A 22,032-nucleotide genomic window follows, 5' to 3' on the forward strand; every position below is an offset into this window, starting at 1 on the left:
TCCGGCGTGTTGGGGAAATGCGGGGTGCCAGGTAATCAAATATTCCACTTAACTAAGAGTTACACTTACCAATGGAATACCAATTTTCAAAGAATTGGAATACAATAAAATGAATAAAGTATAAAATAGTAGTCAGGTACTCACCAATCCAGTAGTAGTACTGCGCTGCAGAGTGATTGGTTTCTTGAGGCACTTAGGTGTATATAGGTAAAGTTTTCTATACAGTAGGTCATCTTATGACACTACATATCACTATGGGCAGCACATGGCTTACACCCAGATCACTAAAAATACACTTAACACTAAAACTTTGATGGTTCAGAAGGCAGTGCAAGATCCTGCTCAGACTTCTGTAGATGCAACTCAAACACCAATAGAAATGGGTTCTTCTAGGAATTCACAAGGCACTTGCAGTAACTTGAAAAAGGAACAATCACCATGAGTAAAAATGGAAACCAGACCCTAGAATCCCTAAGCATATAATAGTGTGACTCATGCACAACTTTGTTCTCATGTTTTCTAAGAAATAAATGAAAAAGATTAGGCATGTCACAGTGGGTACATGGTGATGGTTTAATAAACTCTTCTTCATTCCTATCCCCATTTACTTGCATCTTTTGTTTGATTAAAATAGTCTTTCAAATGCTTATCATATAGTTATGTATCTTGGAGGAAATAAAGCAGGGCCTACTGAGCAAATCTTTAACCTGTGAAATAGGCACTGTGATCAGTGGTAGTCTTGTCATTGACTTCAATGAGTTTTGGATTAGGCCCTTAATCTGCACATCTGCACTAAGGGCACTGGCACAGCCTACATAGACAGATGTTCTAGAATTTGAATCAGTTCAATTCAATGAGATATTGGTATGACAAGCTACGAAAATGTTGCCAAATGTAAAACCAAGATAGACCCCCGTCAAGTATCTGCGGAGGTATGTATCTTCCCCCAGGATTGGGTTATACACCCATGTTCAGGTTTTGATTCCCTGTGTCCATTAGTCAGTAGTGTCTATTCCTGATCCGGTGTCATGAACAATGAAAACAGAAGCTCTGATTTTTGCTCCCATATTGTCTCTGTGTCAGTGTAACTCCACTTACTTCACCAGCCACTCTGTGTTTACACTGGAGCAAACTGAGGTCAAAATCAGAGCTACGATATTTGGGTGTTTCTGTTTCCAACCTTGTTTTTAGTGAACGTAGCTTTGGTGCTAGCAGGGAGATGAGGGTAAATGAGTCATGTTCTATGACACATTTCCCTGCCCTGTTCTTGTCTCTTTGACCCTTTTACCATTTCCTAGGTGCCACGTGGCAACTACAGTACTTGATACTGAGAATGTAGGCAGACAGACCCCATGTGAGAAAGGACAAAAGAAGCTAATAGCATGAGTATAAAGCCGGGGAAAGGTCTAAACTTACCTGGACTGCTGGTAAGGCACAGGCTGGCCATTGCTTGCAGAAATAGAGAGAGACAGGAGAGGTTACAGCTAAACAATAGCCACCTGGAATTTAGAAATGGGCCTGAAGCAAATTCTCAGCAGCTCCAACTACCCCCAAACTTAGGGTGGAGAGTGTGTATGTACGTTATCTACTCTAATCTTTTCATCTAATACAAAAAAAAGAAAAGGAGTACTTGTGGCACCTTAGAGACTAACAAATTTATTTGAGCATAAGCTTTCGTGAGCTACAGCTCACTTCATCGGATGCATTCAGTGGATGAAATGAGCTGTAGCTCACGAAAGCTTATGCTCAAATAAATTTGTTAGTCTCTAAGGTGCCACAAGTCCTCCTTTTCTTTTTGCGGATACAGACTAACAGGGCTGCTACTCTGAAACTCATCTAATACAGGGGTTCTCAAACTGTGGGTCAGGAACCCTAACTTAGACTTAGACTTGCTGGGGCCAAGGGCCAAAGCCCAAGCCCCACTGCCCAGGGCTAAGATTACATGCCCCCCGCCTAGGGTAGAAGCCCTTGGACTTCAGCTTTGCCCCTCCCACCCACACCCACCTGGGGCAATGGAGCTTGGGCGGTCTTGGTCTTTGGTCCCCCCCTCCTGGGGTCGTGTAGTAATTTTTGTTGTCAGAAGGGGGTCACGGTGCAATGAAATTTGAGAACTGCTGAACTAATATATCTATGACTTGTATAAAAAAAATTAATAGTTTTTTAACTATTTAACCTTTTCCCCTGATCTGCCTCCCCATCTGTCTGTCCTTAGCCTTTGAGCTCCTTGGGGAAGAACCATCCTTTCTTGAATATCTAGAAGGCTCCTACCACATCACGGGTACTAGCACACTGATTTGTTTATTATGGTTATGGTATCTAAGCCATGATATAGGTCTGAATTTCGGGACTGACCTTAAGTTTTTTATATATATATATATATATATGATGGGGCTGAACCAAATCTATAGATGCAAACATTGGAGAGCTCAAAATCTGGTTTGGCATTTTACAGTTTAGCCCCATCTCCACTAAGCTCCCAGGGAAGGGATCATGTGTTCCTACGTGGTGTATTTGTACAGCACAATTATTAGTTATTTGTATTTCAGTAGTGCCTAGGGCCCTGGATCTGGGCCCTGGTGTGCTAAATCCTGCACAAACATGTGATCAGAGAATGGCCCCTGCTCTGAAAAGCTTTCAGTCTAAATAAATAAGACAGATACAGTATTACCAGATGTTAAAAAATCGTGAGTCAGGACCTCAAATGTCATGAAATTACTTTAAAAACCATGAGATTTTATAACACATTGGGGTGCTCTTTTTTTTTATTCCTTTAGGATACACATGAGCAATGTTTTCAGGCTTTTTTCCATAAGCATAAAGGCTAGAAACTTACTTTTAAAAAAAATGAAAACTGATTATTATCATGTAATCCCCTGACTCCAAGATCTGGCGCTTTAAGGAAAAGACCGAGTATCAGGAGAGCTGGAAACACTGCAGCAGGGATGGGAAACAGAAGTGAAGCGGCTTGCCCATAGTCAGTCGGTGGTAGAGCTGGGAATCTAACCCAGGTCTCCTGAGATATAGCCTAGCGTCTAATCTACTAGACCATTGGTTTTCAACCTTTTTTTCATTTGTGGACCCCTAAAAAATTTTGAATGGAAGTGCGGACCCCTTTGTAAACCTTAGACATAGTCTGCAGACCACAGGTTGAAAACCATTATTCTATGCTAATGACAACCTTTTGTGCACCCCTTAGACATAGTCTGCGGTCCCCCAGGTTGAAAACCACAGCCCTAGAGTTTGGGTGCTGGGGGGTTTGGGTGATGTCACAAAACAAATAAATAATCAATGAATGGTTATGATAATATATGATGGAGTGTACACTCTGTGTACTTTACCATCCCGTAAGAGCACATTTTCATTTCACTGCACACTGCAGATCCCTGTTCCACGTTTTACTCTGTGCTTACAAAAACCAGGTTCAGTAAATGGTCCCTTCTTTTCTTATTTGCACAATGGAGTTGTCCCCCACTCCCATAGGGCCAGGGCAGGAAGGGGTTAATGAGATGGCTAGCAGACTCCACCCCTGCAACATCAGCTATAAATATCAAGTTGAGAGGATAGATCCTTCAGCTGGAGGAAATAAGCAGGAGAACAGGAAATTAAAGGGAGGAAGCAGAGTTTGGAGAGGGGTTAACTTGCTGGTGCTAAGATTTGTCTTCCATGCTCAGACGGACCAGAGAGCCACAGTCCGATGAAGTGAGCTGTAGCTCACGAAAGCTTATGCTCAAATAAATTTGTTAGTCTCTAAGGTGCCACAAGTACTCCTTTTCTTTTTGCCAATACAGACTAACACAGCTGCTACTCTGAAGTCTGCCTCAGTGAGGCAGTCTGGGCACAAGCTACATATGGGCTTTTTCTTCAACTACAGACTTAATGACCATGCTGGGAGTAGGGGGGTTGTCCTGGTCTCCCTGGGGAAAGTGAGGCTCTAGAGATTAAGTGAGTTTGCCGCCATCTCCCCTCCCCAGACCTAATTCTATCCTGTACCCAATTTGAGCAATGGTATCCTGCTGACTGTCTTGTTTACCTCTTAAGTAAGGAGGGAGTTGTTTTTCCAGCACCACCCAGCTGTATCCCCCTTGATACCTCTGCTGTGGCCAAATGATGTTTTAACATGGTAACTGCACATCCATGAGAAATGGAAAATTAAATCAGTGCACTGTGGTGAGATTAACTAGCAGAGCTTCCCTTCCCAGAGACCAGCTTAAATCATAGTTTAGATCAGGGGGTCTCAAACGTCATTGCACCGTGACCCCTTTTGGATAATAAAAATTACTATAAAAAGAAAAGGAGTACTTGTGGGACCTTAGAGACTAACAAATTTATCTGAGCGTAAGCTTTCATGAGCTCACTTCAGCTCACTACAGCTCACTTCATCGGATGCATGCTCAAATAAATTTGTTAGTCTCTAAGGTGCCACAAGTACTCCTTTTCTTTTTGCGAATACAGACTAACACGGCTGCTACTCTGAAACCAAAAATTATTATGTGACACCAGGAGGGGGGACTGAAGCCTGAGCCAGCCTGAGCCCCCGGTGGGAGCGTGGGGGAGATGCAAAGCCGAAGTCCAAAGGCTTCAGCCCCAGGCTGGGGGCCTGTAACCTGAGTCCCTATGCCCAGGGATGAAGCCCTCAGGCTTTGGCCTCAGGCACCAGCAAGTCTAAGCTAGCCCTGGCGACCCCATTAAAATGGGGTCATGACCAACTTTGGGGTCCCAACCCACAGTTTGAGAACTGCTGGTTTAGATTAAAAAACCCCCCACATTATACTCTTGGAGATCCCTCTTAGCCCTAAGGGAGGTTTGGTGGAAATCTGCACAACAGGCAGGCCCCTCAGTAAACTCTGAGCTGCAGTAGTGGAATAACAAAGGATTGACTTCACTGGCTGAGCAGTGTGAGCAAATTTACACAGCAGCTGGCACTGTTAGTCCTTCATGCTGAAGTGCATAAAAACTAGCCATGATTATAGAGGAGGAAAATCTGTGTCCAGGACCTTTCTGGTGAATGTTATGTATCATACTATCACTGCCTCGGTGAGATTCAAAACTATAATTATGCAGTTGCAGTAACATTGTAAATAGACTCTAGTATTGCATATACGAATAAGGAGAACTTTAAATATTCTCCTCCTCCTCTCCTGCCAGTTCTCTCCCAATCACTCATACACACCCCCAAACTCCAAAACCGAGTTAGGGTTAAATTTCCACATAGTTTTGTTAAGTTTGCAGCTGCACAACAGCATCATCTCTTCCCTGTACCTCTTGAATATTAACCTTTTTAAATCTCCAAATTTACATGTAAACCAGGAAGTGCCAACTTAGCTTACACACGTGCTTCCCTTAAAAGAAAGTTAATTTAACAAGTATCCCCCTTGCCCTGAACTTGAGAACCAGGACATGCAGAGAGAAGGTGATACTTTCCACACAATATATTTGGATAACCTTAACTCTGCCCTTTTAGGGATGACAGTAACAGACTTGGTAAGTCTGTATCTAATAATACATGGAAAATTGCCTGCTGAAGTGTATCAGTGGGTTTGTTCCTCCAGAATGTTGAGCCCCAGCAGTAAGTGACTGTTTCCGCCACCTGGCAGTTACGCTTTGTACGATATTTTTCTTCAGTGTGATGTAGCTAATTATATAGAAATGGTGACTAAGGATTGAAAGCACTGTCCCATTTCTCATTTAGTATTAGACAGCCATAGGACTCATTCCCAGCTTCTTACAATCCCCTTTCCTGTTCTTAATTGGATAATTTCCTTATGGAAGCTCCAGGAAAGGCAACTTTAGTGCCTTGTTTAAACATAGAAGCTATACTGCTTAATGTGAACAGTTCATCTAGTATGTGTGTGCTTATACAGGTATAGCTTATTCCTATACAGGAAGGAGATTGATATCCAATATAAGAATGCTTCTTTTGGTTTAACTGTTCGTGGTTTTTAAAAAATATCACACTACTGGCATAGTTATACTGGTACAAAACTTGTGTGTAGACCAAGCCCATGAACTCCCAAGTTCTGTTAGTCTTTCATTGTACAGAACACAAGTAATAAAGTCAGCTCAGTGCATCCATTTAGGTCTCTACGGGAACAGTAATAAGTATCTAGTGGGCCTTATGGAGGGACTTTTTGGATTATGTGAAATCAGAGTCCTGTCTGTTTGTGCTGGACACTGATATAATGGTAGTGTCTATTATGGAAGCATAAAGTATTGATACTCAAGTTTCTCATGGCATCCCAAAGAGGACAGAGTTATGGTTGTCCGGAAGTAATGGATTTGTTACCTTAACATTACATTTTCTGGCTTTGTCAAGTTTCTGGAGTTAAACTGTAACATTCTTCTAAGGGATATTGTACATCAGTCTTGGGTCCCTGGTCTGATGAAGTAGATCAGTGGTTTTCAACCTGTGGTCCGAGGGGCCCTCAGACTATGTCTAAGGGGTCTGCGACAGGTTGTCATTACCATAGAACAGTGATTCTTCTTCAAGTGATGGATTCTATATGGATTCCAAACATAGCTGCACATGTGCGCCATGCTCTGGAGTCAGAGCGATTCGTAGCAGGGTCGGTTGATGTGCACGTGTGTCGTTCATCATCCTCATGTCTGCAGCTGAGGCTATAAGAGGCCATGCAGGATAATGTTCCTCCAGTTCCCTCTTACTGTCACATGGCCTGAGTCAGAACCCCTGTTCCCCCACACTCTTAGCCTAGCTAAGAGAGTGCTTTGTCCATTCTTCTTCCTTGTAAATTGTTCTCAATAGTGCTTTTCTTGTTTTTTGTAGTGTAGTTAGTTGGGTTCGCTCTCTACCAGAGTTCATCCCCTGTTGGAGAGGTCTCCCATCCCAGGGATTATGCCCCATCAAGTCGGCTTCAAAAACTGTGCATTGTGCCTGCACTTCTTCTCAGTGAGCGGTGAGCACCAGTGGTTTCTGTACTGCCTTGGCGAAGCTCACGTGGTCGCTAGCTGCACCATCTGCCATTCGTTCCTGTCCCACACGTGGGAAGCTGGGGAACTTCATCTCCGCAAGTTCCTCACGGAAGAGGCTATGCGCCCACTTGCGCAATTGGATCCATGACTGGCGTAACTACCAGAGAGGAGCGGAGCACCCCTCCATCTACCTCCCGGGCACTGGGTCTGTCGGTACCACCAAGGTGCAACAAGCCCCGCTGTAGCGAGGCGGTCTGGTTCCCCGCTGCCCCAGAGAGGGATGAGCCCTGCCGGGTTCAAGAGGTCAAGGCACAGGACAGGAAGTATAAAAGCCCAACCCCAGAGCTCACTTGAGGGCAGCCACGGGAGAGGCCAGATGCCTCTGGCCTAGCTCCCGGTTGGGAGACCCCAGCGACATACGGCAGACCCGAGGACTGGGCTGACCTGCCAACGCCTGATGCCGACCAGAGCCCAGAGGAGCTGCCCAGCCTGCCCCTCGCCAGTTACCCAGAGGACTTCATGGTGCTTGACGCCCCAGAGGAGCTGCCCGGCTTGCCCCTCACCAGTTACCCAGAGAACCCGATAGTGCTGGACCCCCCGGAGGACACCATCCAGACCCAGGTACCTCCCGAGGGGGAGTTCAGAAGTAGACCGGGGGCAGCCGACCTGAGTCTGGCTGCAGCACTGCCAGAGCCTATGTCAGTGTATTGCGGCCAGGATCCCCACTGACTCGGCAGCAGGCCTTCCGCCGCTGCTAGGGCCCCGGGCTGGGACACAGTGGAGTGGGTGGGCCTGCATCCCTCCTGCCACCCCCTGCCTGAGGGCCTGAGCCATTGACTCTCTGCTGTCCTGCCCTGACCCAGGGCCTGGGCCTGCTAATGGCATGAACTGTTGCTCAGCTCCTGCCTCAGGACCTGAGCCCTTGCCTCACTATTGCCCGTCAGCCATGGGCCGGGCGCAAATGACTGTCTGTGTTTGCCTCTTTTGCTCCCGCTGCGAGAGACTCCTGTGGACAAGCTAATTCCCCGTCAGCGACTGGAAGGAAGTAGCGAGGCGGTGTGGTTCCCCACTGTCCCGGAGAGGGATGAGCCCCGGCCAAACCTCTCTACACGTGACGGAGAACATGGGCAGCAGTCCCCCGATCCCTGTGAGAAGGGGTCTGAGGAGGAACATGTCCAGGATGACCATGGACAAGCTTTATTAAGTTCTTGGCCCAGAGCAAGCAGCAGGCAGCCCCGCTCCAACAGCAGCAGCAGCTAGTCCAGCAGTTAGGGGCACAGCAGCAACAGCTGATTTTGGAGCTGGGATGCCAGAACCGGACCACTAGGAACAATGTCTGCAGCAGTTGGCGACTCTGCTACCCCGTCCTGCGGAACACCAGCCGGGAGACGCTGCTGGGCCATCCAGCGTAGCCCCACCAATCCAGCTGACCAAGATGGGCCCCAACAATGACCCCGAGGCCTTCCTCGTGACCTTTGAAAGGGTGTCATTAGTCGCAGGGTGGGTCTGAGATCAATGGGCCACCCTCCTGGCCCCGTATCTGACTGGGACCGCCCAAACCGTGTACCGAGGGCTATCTACGGAGAAAGCATGGGACTACACCCGAGTAAAGGCAGCAATCCTAGATGCCTTGGATGATAGCCCGGAAACCTTCCATCAGCAGTTCCGGAGTCTGACCTATCCTATGGGCACCTGACCTATCCTACGAGCACCCCAGTTGGTGGCCCAGGAGATGAGGGAGGCATGCAAGCGGTGGCTACAGCCTGAGAGTTCCCCCAGATGAGCTCATTGAGCAAGTTATCCTGGAACAATTTGTCCACATCCTCCTGCTGCAAGGAAGGGCCTGGGTCCTCTGCCATCGGTCTGCAACTCTAGCCACCGCCGTCATTCTGATGGAGGATTTCCTTGTGGCTGAGGCCCCGGTGGGACCGGCTATTCGACCTCACTCACCAGAGCCCAAGCGCCCTAACCTAGAGAAGAAGAGGAGAGCCCAGACAGAACTGCGAAACCCTTCGCAGAGCCAGGAGCCCCGGTGTAGACGTCCCGAGGTGCCGGTTCGACAAGCCCCAGCGCCCCTGAGCCAGAGGTCAGGGGGACCAATCGAAGCCCCCCAAGGGGCCCAGTGGGAGTGTCCGCCTGGCCTGGGCACCCAGAGCTCAGACCTGTTTCTCCTGCGGGAAGTATGGACACCTGCAACGTGACTGCACCGAAATGGACTGCAGCTTCAGTCACGTTTGCGTGGGAGAAACCTGTGCCCCATGGCTGCAGGCCATCAAGATTATGGTGCCAGTAGTTGTCAGGGATTGCCCAACCCTGGCCCTGTTTAGCATTTGGCCACAGCCTCAATCAATCTGCTAAAACTTAGGCCTCCCAGCTGATCCGCACCTGGGAACGATCTGCAATGCATCCATGGTGATGTACAGCCCTACCCCAGTGCCCGAGTCCAGCTAACCGTGGATGGGGTCATGTGGCTGATGGTGGTTGGCCTGGCTCCTCGACTAGCCTACCCAGTGATCCTGGGACATGATTGAACAGACTTCCCAGGGGTCCTTCGTTGGAATGCTGAGGAAGGCCCTGAGGTCACCCTAGCACTGGAAGGGGACTGCCCCAAGACCCACTCAGAGGAGGGGGAGCAACCAGACTCCAACGGACAGGGAGGAGAGCCTGAGGACCCCCGCCGGGGCCTGCCATTGAATCCATGCTTAGCACCCACTTTTGCCAGGACCAAAGGGAGGACCCCACCCTCAGTCAAGCGTATGAGCAGCTAGCAGCCATTGATGGGACCCTGATCTATCCGGGCAAAGGTGTGGCCCCATTTTGAGTTGCGCCATGACCATCTCTATCGGGTGGAACAAGACCCCCACACCGGACAGCTCCGGACCCAACTGCTCGTGCCTCGATGTCACCGGTGAGCTGTAATGAAACTCACCCACGACATCCTGGCTGCAGGGCACTTGGGCCATGAAAAGACCCTCACCCGAATTCTGACACAGTTGTTCTGGGCCAGTGAGCACCAGGAGATGAAGAACTATTGTAGTTCCTGTCCAGAATGTCAGCTAGCTGCTCCCCCATGGATGCCCAAGGCCCCACTGATTTTCATGCCTGTTGTAGAAACGCCATTCGAGTGAGCGGCCATGGACTTGGTGGGCCCCCTTCCAAAAAGCATTGCTGGATTTCAGTATGTGCTGGTCATTGACTATGCCACCCATTTCCCCAAAGCAGTACCGCTACAGAGCCTCACCGCCCGAACCATCGCTGATGAACTCATTAAGCTCTTCACCCGTGTGGGCCTGCCCCGGGAAATGCTTACTGACCAGGGCTCCAACTTCACCTCCCAGCTGCTGTGGCAGGTGTGCGATGTCCTGGGGATTAAGGAGCTGCGCACCTCTACCTACTACCCACAAACTGACGGCTTGATTGAACGGTTTAACCGTACCCTGAAGGACATGCTGCGCAAGTTTCCCCCAGCTACTTCCACCCTTGCTTCTGGCAATCCGCGAGGTGCCCCAATCCTCCACTAAATTTTCCCCCCTTTGAGCTATTGTATGGATGTCACCCAGGGGGGCTGCTGGACCTCATGCGCGAGACATGGGAGCAAGCCCCATCTCCTACCCAGGGCCTCCTGAAGTACGTCCTCCCACTCCAGGAACATCTCGTATAGGCAGGAGCCCTAGCTCAGGAAAACTTAAAGGCCGTGCAGGCCCAAACCTATAACCGGGGCACACGGATCCACGGCTTCAAATCCGGCGATCGGGTCCTGCTCCTCCTGCCCTGGAGTGAGTGAAAGCTACTGGCCCATTGGCAAGGGCGCTATGAGGTGATCTGAAAGGTCGGGTATGTCACTAATGAGATCAACCAGACCTACCGGCACAAGAAAACTCAGCGATACCATGTCAACCTCCTGAAGCCCTGGTGGAAGCAAGAGGGCCTATTAATTAACCCTTACCCGCCAGACCCAGAGCTGGGCCCCTGTGCACCCTGACAGAGGACCCTGCGGGACCCCAGCTCGGAAACACTTACTGAGGAGCAATGTAAGCAGACCCAGTGCCTCCTGCAGGCGTTCCTGCGAACCTTCACAGTCCAACCGGACAACATGACCCTAGTTCATCATACCATTCAGACGGAGCCCGGAGTGGTGATCCGGAAGCTGACCAGGCCCTTGCCGCACCTCATGCAGCAAGTCGTTGAGGAGGAAGTACAGGCTATGCTCGACCTGGGAGTCATTGAACCATCGCAGAGCGAATGGCGCAGCCGGTAGTGCTGGTACCCAAGCCTGATGGAACATGGCACTTCTGTATCGACTTCCGACACATCAATACCATTTCAAAATTCGATGCATATCCGATGCCCCGTGTAGATGAACTGCTGGGCTGTTTAGGGGAGGCCTACTTCCTCACCACACTCAGTCTGAGCAAAGGGATCCCCCTCGACCCTGCCTCCAGGGAAAAGACCGCATTTGCCACCCCAAAGGGTCTGTATCAATTTACTCGGATGCCCTTCAGCCTCCATGGGACACCAGCAACGTTTCAACGGCTGATGGACTGCATCCTCCAACCCCACCGAGACTACCCTGCTGCATACCTGGATAATGTGGTTGTCTATAGCTGCCATTGGGAAGACCACCTAGAGCGGGTAGCTGCGGTCCTGAGGTTCCTGCGGGTAGCCGAGTTGATGGCCAATCCAAAAAAATGCTGCATTGGATGGCAAGAGACCACATATCTCGGGTACACCAAAGGGAGAGGACAAGTGAAGCCCCTTGTGGGAAAGGTTCAGGCCCTGGCGGCCTGCCCACTGCCCACCACAAAGCATCAAGTGCGCCAGTTCCTGGGACTCGTTGGCTACTATTGGCACATTATTCCCTGATTCACGTTGATCGCAGCCCCCTTGACTGGGCTTTTGACCAAAGACAGCCCCCAGCATATGGTTTGGACCCCGGAGTGCGAAGGCGCCTTTCAGCCTGCTCCACCTCATGGCTTGGTATTTGGATGGAGCTTGCATGTAGACAGGGTGTGTTCCACCCCAACATGCGATGTCCTCACACACAGCAGGAGGTCATCCACTAGGGTTTGCTGTCAGGCGAAATGGAAACAATTCACTGCCTGGCCTCACTGGACTCCATATCCATTCCTATCCTACTAGACTACCTTCTGCAACTCAGAATGTTGGGCCTTGCCCACAACTCCATCTGGGTCCACCTGACTGTGCTCATGCATTCCTCCCCCTGATGGACAGTGCCTCTGTTGTCACACTCCTGGCTACCGTTTGCTTCCTCAAAGTTCTGCTCAACACCTTTCCTTTGGTGCTCATACCTACCCCTTCTTGGGACCTTTATATTGCTCTCTCTGCCCCCACCAGGCCATTCTTTGAACCCCTCACCATGCGTGCTCTCTCCCATTTTTCAATGAACATGATCTTCTTGGTGGCCATCACATCGGCATGATGAATTAGCAAACTGGCGGCCATGATGGCTGACCCCTACACTCCATCTTCCACAAGGACAAGGTCTCCTTACACCTGCACCCCAAGTTCATTCCTAAGGTGGTGTCTGCATTCCACCTCATCCAGTGCATCCGCCTCCCAGTCTTCTATCCCAAACCCCAGACCTCCCACAGGGACAGAACACTGCACTCTCTCGAAATCCAATATGCACTAGCTTTCTACCTCCAACGCACCCATGCCTTCCGGGTTTCGCCCAAACTCTTCGTTGCCATTGCCTAACGTTGCAAGGGACAAGCCCTTTCCTCGCAGCACATCTCCAAATGGATATCCCATTTCATTCACAAATGCTACACTCTCTCTGTCACTCCACCTCCTAGAGTCACTGCTAACTCCACGCGGGTGCAGATGGAGGACATTTGCCGGGGAGCCATGCGGAGCTCCGTCCAATCTTTCCCTTCTCAGTACGCCATTGCCCCAGCAGCAGCTGCGGATGCAGACATAGGAAGTGCCGTACTACAGACTGACTTCTTGCGAGTCTTTGCACTCCACACTGATCACTGCTTCCTACTCACCCACATTTTGAATGCATATAGGGACCATCACTTGAAGAAGAGAAGGAGGTTACTTACCTGTAACTGGAGTTCTTCAAGATGTGTGATCCCTATTTGGATTCCAATACCTCCCTCCATCCCCTTTGCTGGGACTACACTGCTTAGTGGTAAAGAGGGATACTGGAGCTGTGTCACCCTGCACGGCCTCTTATAGCCTCGGCTGGAGACACGAGGACAACACACATGCATGTCAATGGACACTGCTATGAATCATTCCGGCGCATGGCATGCATGCCCAAGTTTAGAATCTAAATAGGGACCACAGATCTTAAAGAACCTCCAGTTACAGGTAAGTAACCTTCTCTTTTCAGCCTGTGGTCCATGGATCTCGGGGAGTGGGGGTCCACAAACTATGTCTCCAATTTCCAAAGGGGTCCGCACCTCCATTTGAAATTTTTTAGGGGTGGGCAACTGAAAAAAGGTTGAAAACCACTGAACTAGACCATTCAGCCCACATTTTCACTTTGAACAACCAACCCACATCCTTAATCCTGCCCCTAAATATGACCTTGCCCACACATGCAGACTTCAGTACTAACGTCTTCCTAAAACTGCCGAATGTGAACAATCACTACTACAGAGCATCCATTCACACAACTCTCCTTCAACATGGCAGAGAAACCTAGTGTCAACTACTTGCAATCGGACCTCCCCCAACTTCACTTACATGTGTAAGCAGAGTCAGGATGAGCTCTACCCTGACATCTGGTGGCAAGTTGTGGCGGGTTTTGGAAATGAACTTCAGCAGCTGATCTTATTTGCATAGGCACACCCACCCTGCCTAGATGGTCACTTTGGCTGCTGTAGGAGCCCCAGTTTCTCTGTTATTGGGGCAGGAAGAATAAACTTATCCTGATTATGTGAATCAAGGACAGTGGAACTGTACTTGGCATTTTGTTACGATGGAGGGACTCACCATCAACTAAGAAGCACTCGCTAGGCCAGGGTCATGGGTTCCAAAACCCAGTGAATTGAGAGAGGTTGGGGACAGCTATAACTTAAATAACTGTTTCATTTCAAGGTCCAAGAGACACAGACAAGGTTTTCATCTTGAGGCCAAAAGACCAAAAACATCAAGACCCTTGATCACAGCCTTTGATAGGCCAACTTACACTTGATGATATGGGCCCCTGGTGAGGGCCCTAAATGCCAATTGCACCTTCTCCTCCCTCCACTGTGGAATATCAGAGCTAATTTTGATTCCATTAGGAGTCTAGTTACAGGCTGCTGAGCTGAATTCACTTTGGGTCAGTGGTGCACCAGCACTGAGGCTCCCCTACTACAAGCTGAAATCACTAAAGAGCTAAAATCACTGAGTGCTGTGTTAAGGGGGGGGCTGAAGATATATTGCAGAGCGGCTCATGGGATGGCTGGTGGACCAGTTTGCGGGATGCCTGGCAGAACAGAGCAGTTCGCGGAACGGCTGGTAGAGCAGAGCAGCTGGCAGAGTAGTTTGCGGGACGGCTGCAGCAGTTCACGGGATAGCTGGTGGAGCGGAGCAATTCATGGGGACGGCTAGTGGAGCAGAGCAGAGTGGAGCCCCATGGAGAGGCGGGGCAGTTGGCTTTGGACCATGTAAGGTGCCCCTTAACACTCCCCCCCCCCCCCGATTTCCACAGAGGCTGGGAGGTAAAACTTTGCAGATAAGCTTTCAAACTTTGGAGCTGCACTGACCAGGGACAGAGACTTTTGGGACTTTGGGTGACTTTTGGGTTGCTGGACTCAAGAACCAAAGAGAAAGGACATGGCCCAATTTGCTTCGGGTGGATTTTTGCTCGGGGTGGATTTTTGCTCATGGGTTGTGTTATGAATCCCGTTGGTAGTATTTCCGCAACATAAAGCCACGTTGTTTCTCTCTATTATTAAAAGGCTTTTGCTACACTCAGCCTCTGTGCTTGCAAGAGGGGAAGTATTGCCTCTTAGAGGCGCCCAGCGGGAGTGGTATATATTTGTCCCAGGTCACTGGGTGGGAGCTCGAGCCAGTTTTGCATTGTGGTGTTGGAATGGAACCCCTAGACACTGAACCTGGCCCTTGTTGCTGCCAACTCCGACGGGCAGAAGGGTAACCCTTCTGTAACACATGTAACACATGTAACCCTTCTGCCCGTCAGAGTTGGCAGCAACAAGGGCCAGGTTCAATATCTAGGGGTTCCATTCCAACACCACAATACAAAACTGGCTCGAGCTCCCACCCAGTGACCTGGGACAAATATATACCACTCCCGCTGGGCGCCTCTAAGAGGCAATACTTCCCCTCTTGCAAGCACAGAGGCTGAGTGTAGCAAAAAGTCTTTTAATAACAGAGAGAAACAATGTGGCATTATGTTGGGGAAACACCACCAACAGGATTTGAAACACCACCAACAGGATTCGTAACACAACCCATGAGCAAAAGAAAAAAACCACCCCAAGCAAATTGGGGCATGTCCTTTCCCTTTGGTTCTTGAGTCCAGCAACCCCAAATCACCCAAAGTCCCAAAAGTCCAATGACCCAAAAGTCTCTGTCCCTGGTCAGGGCAGCCCCAGAGTTCGAAAGTTTATCTGCAGAGCTTTACCTCCCAACCTGGGTGGAGATGGGGGGGGGAGGGGAAGGTAAGGGGCACCTTACATGATCTGAAGCTGACCGCCCCACAGCTCTATAGGCCTTCGCTCCGCCAGCCGCCCCACGAACTGCTTCGCTCAGCTCCGCTCTGCCGCTCCACCAGCCGGTCCACGAACTGCTTCGCTCAGCTCCGCTCCGCCAGCCGGTCCACGAACTGCTCTGCTCCACTTCCCACAAGCAGCTCCCGCCATCCTATGAACTGCTCCACCAGCCTGTCCACAAGGCACTCCAGCCGTCCCACAAACTGCTCCACAATATATCTTCAGGCTCCCCCACTACTTAACACAATGCTCAGTGATTTCAGCTTTTAGGTGAATTCAGCTTGTAGTAGGGGAGCCTCAGTGCTGATGTATCATTAGCCCAAAGTGAGCTCAGCAGCCTGTAACTAGACTCCTAATAGAATCAAAATTAGCTCTGATATGCCACAGTGGAGAGAGGAGGAAGTACAATTAGCATGTAAGGCCCTCACCCAGGGGCCCATGCCACCAAGTATTAATACTCGTCCCCAGGCTCTTTCAATTCACAGAGTTTTGGAACCCATGACCCTTGCCTAGCGAGTGCTACTTAGTTGATGGTGAGTCCCTCCATCATAACAAAAGGCAAAGTACAGTTCCAAGCACAGTTCCCATAATCAGGGTAATAACAATTTATTCTTCCTGCCCCAATAACAGAGACACTGGGGATCCCACAGCAGCCAAAGTGACCATTTGGGCAGCTATGGCCTCATTCTAGGCGGGGTGGGTGTGCCTATGCAAATGAGATCGGCCCCTGAAGTTCTTTTCCACAACTTGCCACACCTCACCACCAGATGTCAGGGTGGAGCTCATCCTGACACTGCTTACACACACAATACCAAACCACACTCAGAGCTATGTCCAACGTAACTCACGAAAGCCATGCCAGCTCCCTAGTACAGTAAGTGCACACACTGGATCAGTTAAGGCTGAAGGGAGCTAGGTAGGAGAATTGATGAGTGGAGCGTCCCTAGGGATGTTGAATGGTTTGCTGCCTAGATCTTTGCTCTTTAGTCTCTGTGTGGGTGGAATCTGTAGTCAAGGAAGCAACCCTAATATAAAGCCAAGTCCTCATAGTGTGAATATGTTTGTTCTTACCAGGGATGGCGCAACAAACGGAAATGCTTTATTGTATATTTGCATAGTATTCTGAGCAATTTGCAGGGAAGGGTGAGATCGTTCCTGGAGCTCAGCATTAACGGTACAGGTTTCAGACCGGTAGCTGTGTTAGTCTGTATCAGCAAAAATTAGAGTCCTCCTTGTGGCACTTTAGAGACTAACCACGATAGCCCACGAAAGCTTATGCCCAAATAAACGTGTTAGTCTCTAAGGTGCCACAGGTACTCCTCCTTCCATTAACTGAACCCTGGCCTTGGTCGCACGCTGCTGACCATGGACTTCAGCAGTTTCCCCGAAACGATTGCCAAGGGCCCAGCCCCTGCAGCTGAAATGAGCAGCAGGATCCAGAGCCAGCCTGGACGGATAAGGCCCCTGGCTTGGGGCGCACTAGGGCATCGGCTTCTGAGGCATGAGGCGCCCCCCGCAGAGCTACACCCCCCTGTCCCCCACGGGAGGGGAGCCCGGGGACAGCGGGACCCGACCCGGCCACTCCCCTCCCCCAGCGCCTGGGGCGGGGCAGGGAACCTGTTGGGCAGCCGCTGCTTCCGTCTCCTTTACCCCGCGGGCCGTGATCCTCTTATAGGCGGCCGGGCTGCGTGACGCACGGGCCCGGGCGCCCAATGGGAGCGGCGCGGGCCCCGCGACGGGAGCCCGGCGCGCTATAAAGAGGGGGACAGTGCCGGGAAGTGCGAGCCGAGAGCCCTGGACGCGGAGCTCGCAGGTCACCCCGGCCCCGCGCGGAGCGCACGGACTCCCAGCCCTCTCCCCGGGCCGGGCGCACGGAGACCCGGCACTCCTGGGCGCAGACGCTCCCCTGTCCCGGGCGCGGGGCACCCCTTCCCCGCCGGGGCGCACGGACTCCCCCAGCGCCGGGCACTGTCCGGGCCCCCTCCCGCGAGGGTAGCGCGATTCTCTCCTTCCCAGCCCGACCCGCCCCCCAAGTCCCGGGCGCACAGACCGAGTTCTTGGGCCGATGGAGAAGGGGAAGCTGGGGGCGCTGCTGGAGCAGCCGCCGCGGACGGTGAGCTGCAATGGGTACGCGCTGCCGGAGGAGAAGCCGCCGCCGGCTCCGAGCCGGCCCCTGGAGAAGCCCCGCTACGCGCAGGGCACCAGCGCGCAGTGCCTGGACAGCTGGAAGGAGGAGAGGACCCGCAGCGAGGAGGATAATGAGATGAACCTGCCCAACCTGGCCGCCGCCTACACCACCATCCTGCGCTCGCTGGGCGAGGACCCCGAGCGGCAGGGGCTGCTCAGGACCCCTTGGAGGGCAGCCACTGCCATGCAGTTCTTCACCAAGGGCTACCAGGAGACCATCTCAGGTATGGGGTGCATAGGGGACCCCCATCCCATCTCAGGAATAGGAGGTGTGTACGGTGCAGAGGTGCCCCTGTCATCACTGTGGGAGAAGGGCGCAGGTATCCCCCAAACCAGGACATCTGTCATTTGTGAGGACCCTATGGGTGCAGGATGTCTCCACTATCAGGAGGCCTGCTGAGATATTGAAGTTGGAGGGTGCAGGGCTCTACTCCAGCAACAGGAGAGCAGCAGGAGGGCTAGAGATGAAGTGGACGATACAGGGCTATTCCTAGAGGCTAGGGCAAAATAGTGCCCCTGAAAAAAGCAGAAAGAGTAAAACTTGTGTTAAATCCAGAAAACTTTCCTTATTGTAAACATTGCACACCACCTAAAGCAATCCAGCTACTAGAGTAACGCATTCAGGACTCCTGACCCTGTGTAGAGATGAGGAAATACAGGAAAGTTGCCCTCAGTGTGTCATGCATGATGGAATCAAATAGGATGGTTCCGCCTCCTCCTCGCCACCCAACTCCAAGGTTTACTTTTGATTAAAGTTGGGTGAAATATCAGCTCCTTGCAATAGTGGAGCAGACCTGTGCTCAATAAATCACTGAGGGAAAATTCTTGAAACACATCACTGCAGTAGCCTTCAAATAAAAACTCTACTTCCTGCTGACTCAAACAGCTGCCAGTTTAACTAGACAGAGTGGGGAAACTCCTAGGGGAAAAAAGTATGTCATTGATCCTCTGATTTCCTGCATGTTCCTGCTTTTAAAATGCTTTTAAAAATGTCTACTTCCTCTTATCAGGTGTGCCTCAATGGGGGTGGGGGGTGGGAAATGTCATAAGGATCTCCTGATGCCAGGAGACTTCAGGGTAGGTAGAGAAGGCAGTGCCTACCCTGATTTAACTGGAGTATATTGACCAGAGTTGCAAGCATGCACTGAACACATCTGACAGTGTTGTCTACTTACTCCCAGATATTGCCAGTTTCCACTGCATCGTTCAGTGTGGGGTTTTTTCTTTTTGAAAGCTTGTGCACTTTTTTAACTCCGTTGGCCTAGTTGTCTGAGACTTGTGTAGATTTTGAGGCTTGCTCATCAGATTTGAGGTGATAAGCAAGCCAGAGTAAGCAAATTTAATATAAGCCTCCATGATCTTGTTTTCTTTAAACAGTTTATAAACTGAAATCTCTGATGTAATTTAACTGTCTCATGACTGCTCCACCATGATATTGTCAGTTTAGTGCTACTTTATATAGACTTATCCAGGGTGTAGGTGAGAAACAGTGTAGCCCACGAAAGCTTATGCTCTAATAAATTTTTTAGTCTCTAAGGTGCCACAAGTACTCCTGTTCTTTTTGCGGATACAGACTAACACAGCTGCGACTCTGAAACCTGCTTTCTCAATGTTTCTCCTTTTCTTAGTCCCTAACCTTGCAAACTACTTGCAGCTAAATTTTCCAGGTGTCAACTTTAAACTCAAATAGTGCTGACTGGGCAAAGCAAGAAGGATATCGAGCCCTTGCCCCGCCGTCTAAACTCTCTGGTTAGAGACAAATTTTACAATGCCTGTCCAGTGTCTAGCACAGGGGTCCCCAACGCGGTGCCCACGGGCACAATGACGCCTGCAGGATACCGCCTGCCGAAATGCCACCGCGGAGCACGGCCACTGGAGAACCGCCCGCTGAAATGCCACCGAGAAGCTTTGCCGTTTTTTGGTGGCATTTCGGTGGTGACGCTTCCCCACAGAAAGGTTGGGGACCACAGGTCTAGCACAATAGGGTCTTAACCTGAATGGGGACTCTAACAGAAATCATAGTACCAGGGTTTGAAAATCTCACTGCTGCTCACCAATCTCAATTGAGTACATGGTAGATTAGCAATTTCTATAGGATTCAAGCATCAACTTTTTAAAAAGCCTTGTGATTGCAAAAGACCAAATATAAGCCAATGCAGTTGTCTTCTATGGTCTACAGCTCCACTGTCTACTTTTGTTCATAGCATTGTCAAGCAGCAGTATTGTGAAACTAACAAGATCATGGTCAGTTTTATGGCTGCTATCCAAACCCTTATGGTGTCAGTGACACAGTCAGGAGCTGTGCCAATGGCATGCTGTTGCTGAATGGAAAAGCTGAGCCACAGCAGAGGCAGCAGGTACTGGTATTCTTTGCAAGGGAGGAGAAACCAAAAAAAAGAGACTGGAGGAGAAAGAGGAAGGTTTGCGCCAATCTTCTCTCGTACCAACTCCATTGCTGCTTTGATGGGGAGAAGGGACAAAAGCCATCTCCTCCCTTCCTGTAGCTAGAGGCACATGAATCTTACAGTAATTGCACCCAGATAATTATGTGAAAATGGAGGCACCCCAAAGGTTCAGTAACAGTACCCTCCCCTTGCCGACAGCCATGTGTGGCATATGGGACTGCACATCTCATTAGGCTATTGCCCTTAGACTTCACTAGTGGAACATTTCACCCTTGCCTTTCACTAGTGCATTTAGTTCTTCTGCTTGTAGGTATCTGCTACACTTTTCAAACCTGGCTTTACACCCACAGACTTGCACATTGTTTCCCCCCACTCCTCCTTGATGAGGGGGTCCAAAGAGTTAGCTGAGCAAATATATAGATTGTAACTATATGTGTGTAACTTTCCTGGCAGTCTTGGTTTATTTCTTATTCTGTAAGAACACTGCCTAGGCAGAAAATCTTGAGATTTTATGAATGGAAAGTGTGAAAGTCCCACATCAATAATTAAAAAAGGAGGGGAAAAAAAAGAGTAAAACTTTGTTGCAAATGAAAACTTATCTGCATGCTGGTGCTGAATGCTGGGTCCCCGAGAGAGGTGTACAGATGTGGGTACTCACCTGGCTGTAACTCAAAGGCAGCTCAAAAAGAGCTAGTTTATTACAAGCAGCAAGGTGTGGAAAGATAAACCTGGAGGTGTCTGCAGTCCACTTCGGAGCTCCCAGTTAACTCCTAATTTTCCTCTTATCACCCTGCTTGCTGCCTGGTAGATGGTTCTCATTTGTCTGGCTACAGGGCATCAGCCTGGGACCACCATGTAAAGGCAACTGAGATGTCCCATGATAGCCAGCTGTCTCTTCTCTGTGCCAGTGTCTAAACCCCACTCCTTGGGCAACATCCCTGGGAACTGACGTAATTTCTAGCTCATTCAGTAGCACTTCATCCCTGCTATGCCACCTGCTCCCTGGTGGATTCTGAATGGGCTGTCCCCATCCCGCATCTCACTAGGGAGCACCGCATTAGGCCGTTAGGTCACAGCACTCCGCTCCCCAGTGTGGTGTCAGAGAGGGACCGGGGGAGGCTGCGTTGCAGCAAGGCATGTCAACTGTTTAGTTGCTTGCCACTGACAATTTTTAAAAAACCAAAATACAACTTATTCTGATGTGGAAACTTTCTCATGTGTGACCCAACCATCCCCGTTTGGAGATCAGTCATAGAGCAGGTGGCACGGAGCTTTGGAGGATGGCAGGAAAAAAAAAAAACTTCATGGAAGACCCAGTTGGGACAATTTTCTGGCAGCCTCTCACATAAGGAGTGTCCTCCATGCTCTGAAGATGTGTTCATGGACAGGAGGGCAGAACTGGGTCAAAATATCTTGCAGAAGCTTCTGCACAATAGCCACATCACTAAGTCTGGTTATTTGTGGCTTTATTTTGGACTATTTTTCAAAGGCGAAATGAGGCTGCAGTGTGAATATGGTGCTCATTTCCCCCTCCCCCCATCATAAGTGGACGCATCATCATTTTCTAGTTGCTCCACTCCTCTTCCCCTCCCACATCCTCTCTCCCCCAAAGAACAACCCCTCTCATTCTCCAGTTGAAAGCAGACAGTCTTTCTCTCCCCCTGCCCCCCATTGGCTAGGTTGGAGGGGAAACTGTTGTGGCTGGGGGTGAAACCTGTGGTTACCTGGCAAAATGTGCAGGTGCTGAGAAGACTAGACTTGGGAGCTGATGCTGCTTTAACCTCCATAACGTAGATCCTTAAATGCAGTTATAATAAGAA

General features: G+C 50.1%; 1 protein-coding gene across 1 annotated transcript in view; it reads left to right on the plus strand.

Annotated features, from left to right (window-relative positions):
- The first annotated feature begins 17,499 nt into the window (after positions 1 to 17,499).
- Positions 17,500 to 22,032, plus strand: part of GCH1 (GTP cyclohydrolase 1) — a 32,711-nt gene continuing 28,178 nt past the window's right edge. Inside the window, exon 1 of the mRNA XM_074956483.1 lies at positions 17,500 to 18,031. Within this exon, the coding sequence (XP_074812584.1) occupies positions 17,686 to 18,031 (346 nt within the window). The 5' untranslated portion in view covers positions 17,500 to 17,685. The remainder of the gene's footprint in view (positions 18,032 to 22,032) is intronic.

Source organism: Natator depressus, chromosome 6 (assembly GCF_965152275.1).
Source record: "Natator depressus isolate rNatDep1 chromosome 6, rNatDep2.hap1, whole genome shotgun sequence".
In the NCBI taxonomy this organism is placed as follows: Eukaryota; Metazoa; Chordata; order Testudines; family Cheloniidae; genus Natator; species Natator depressus.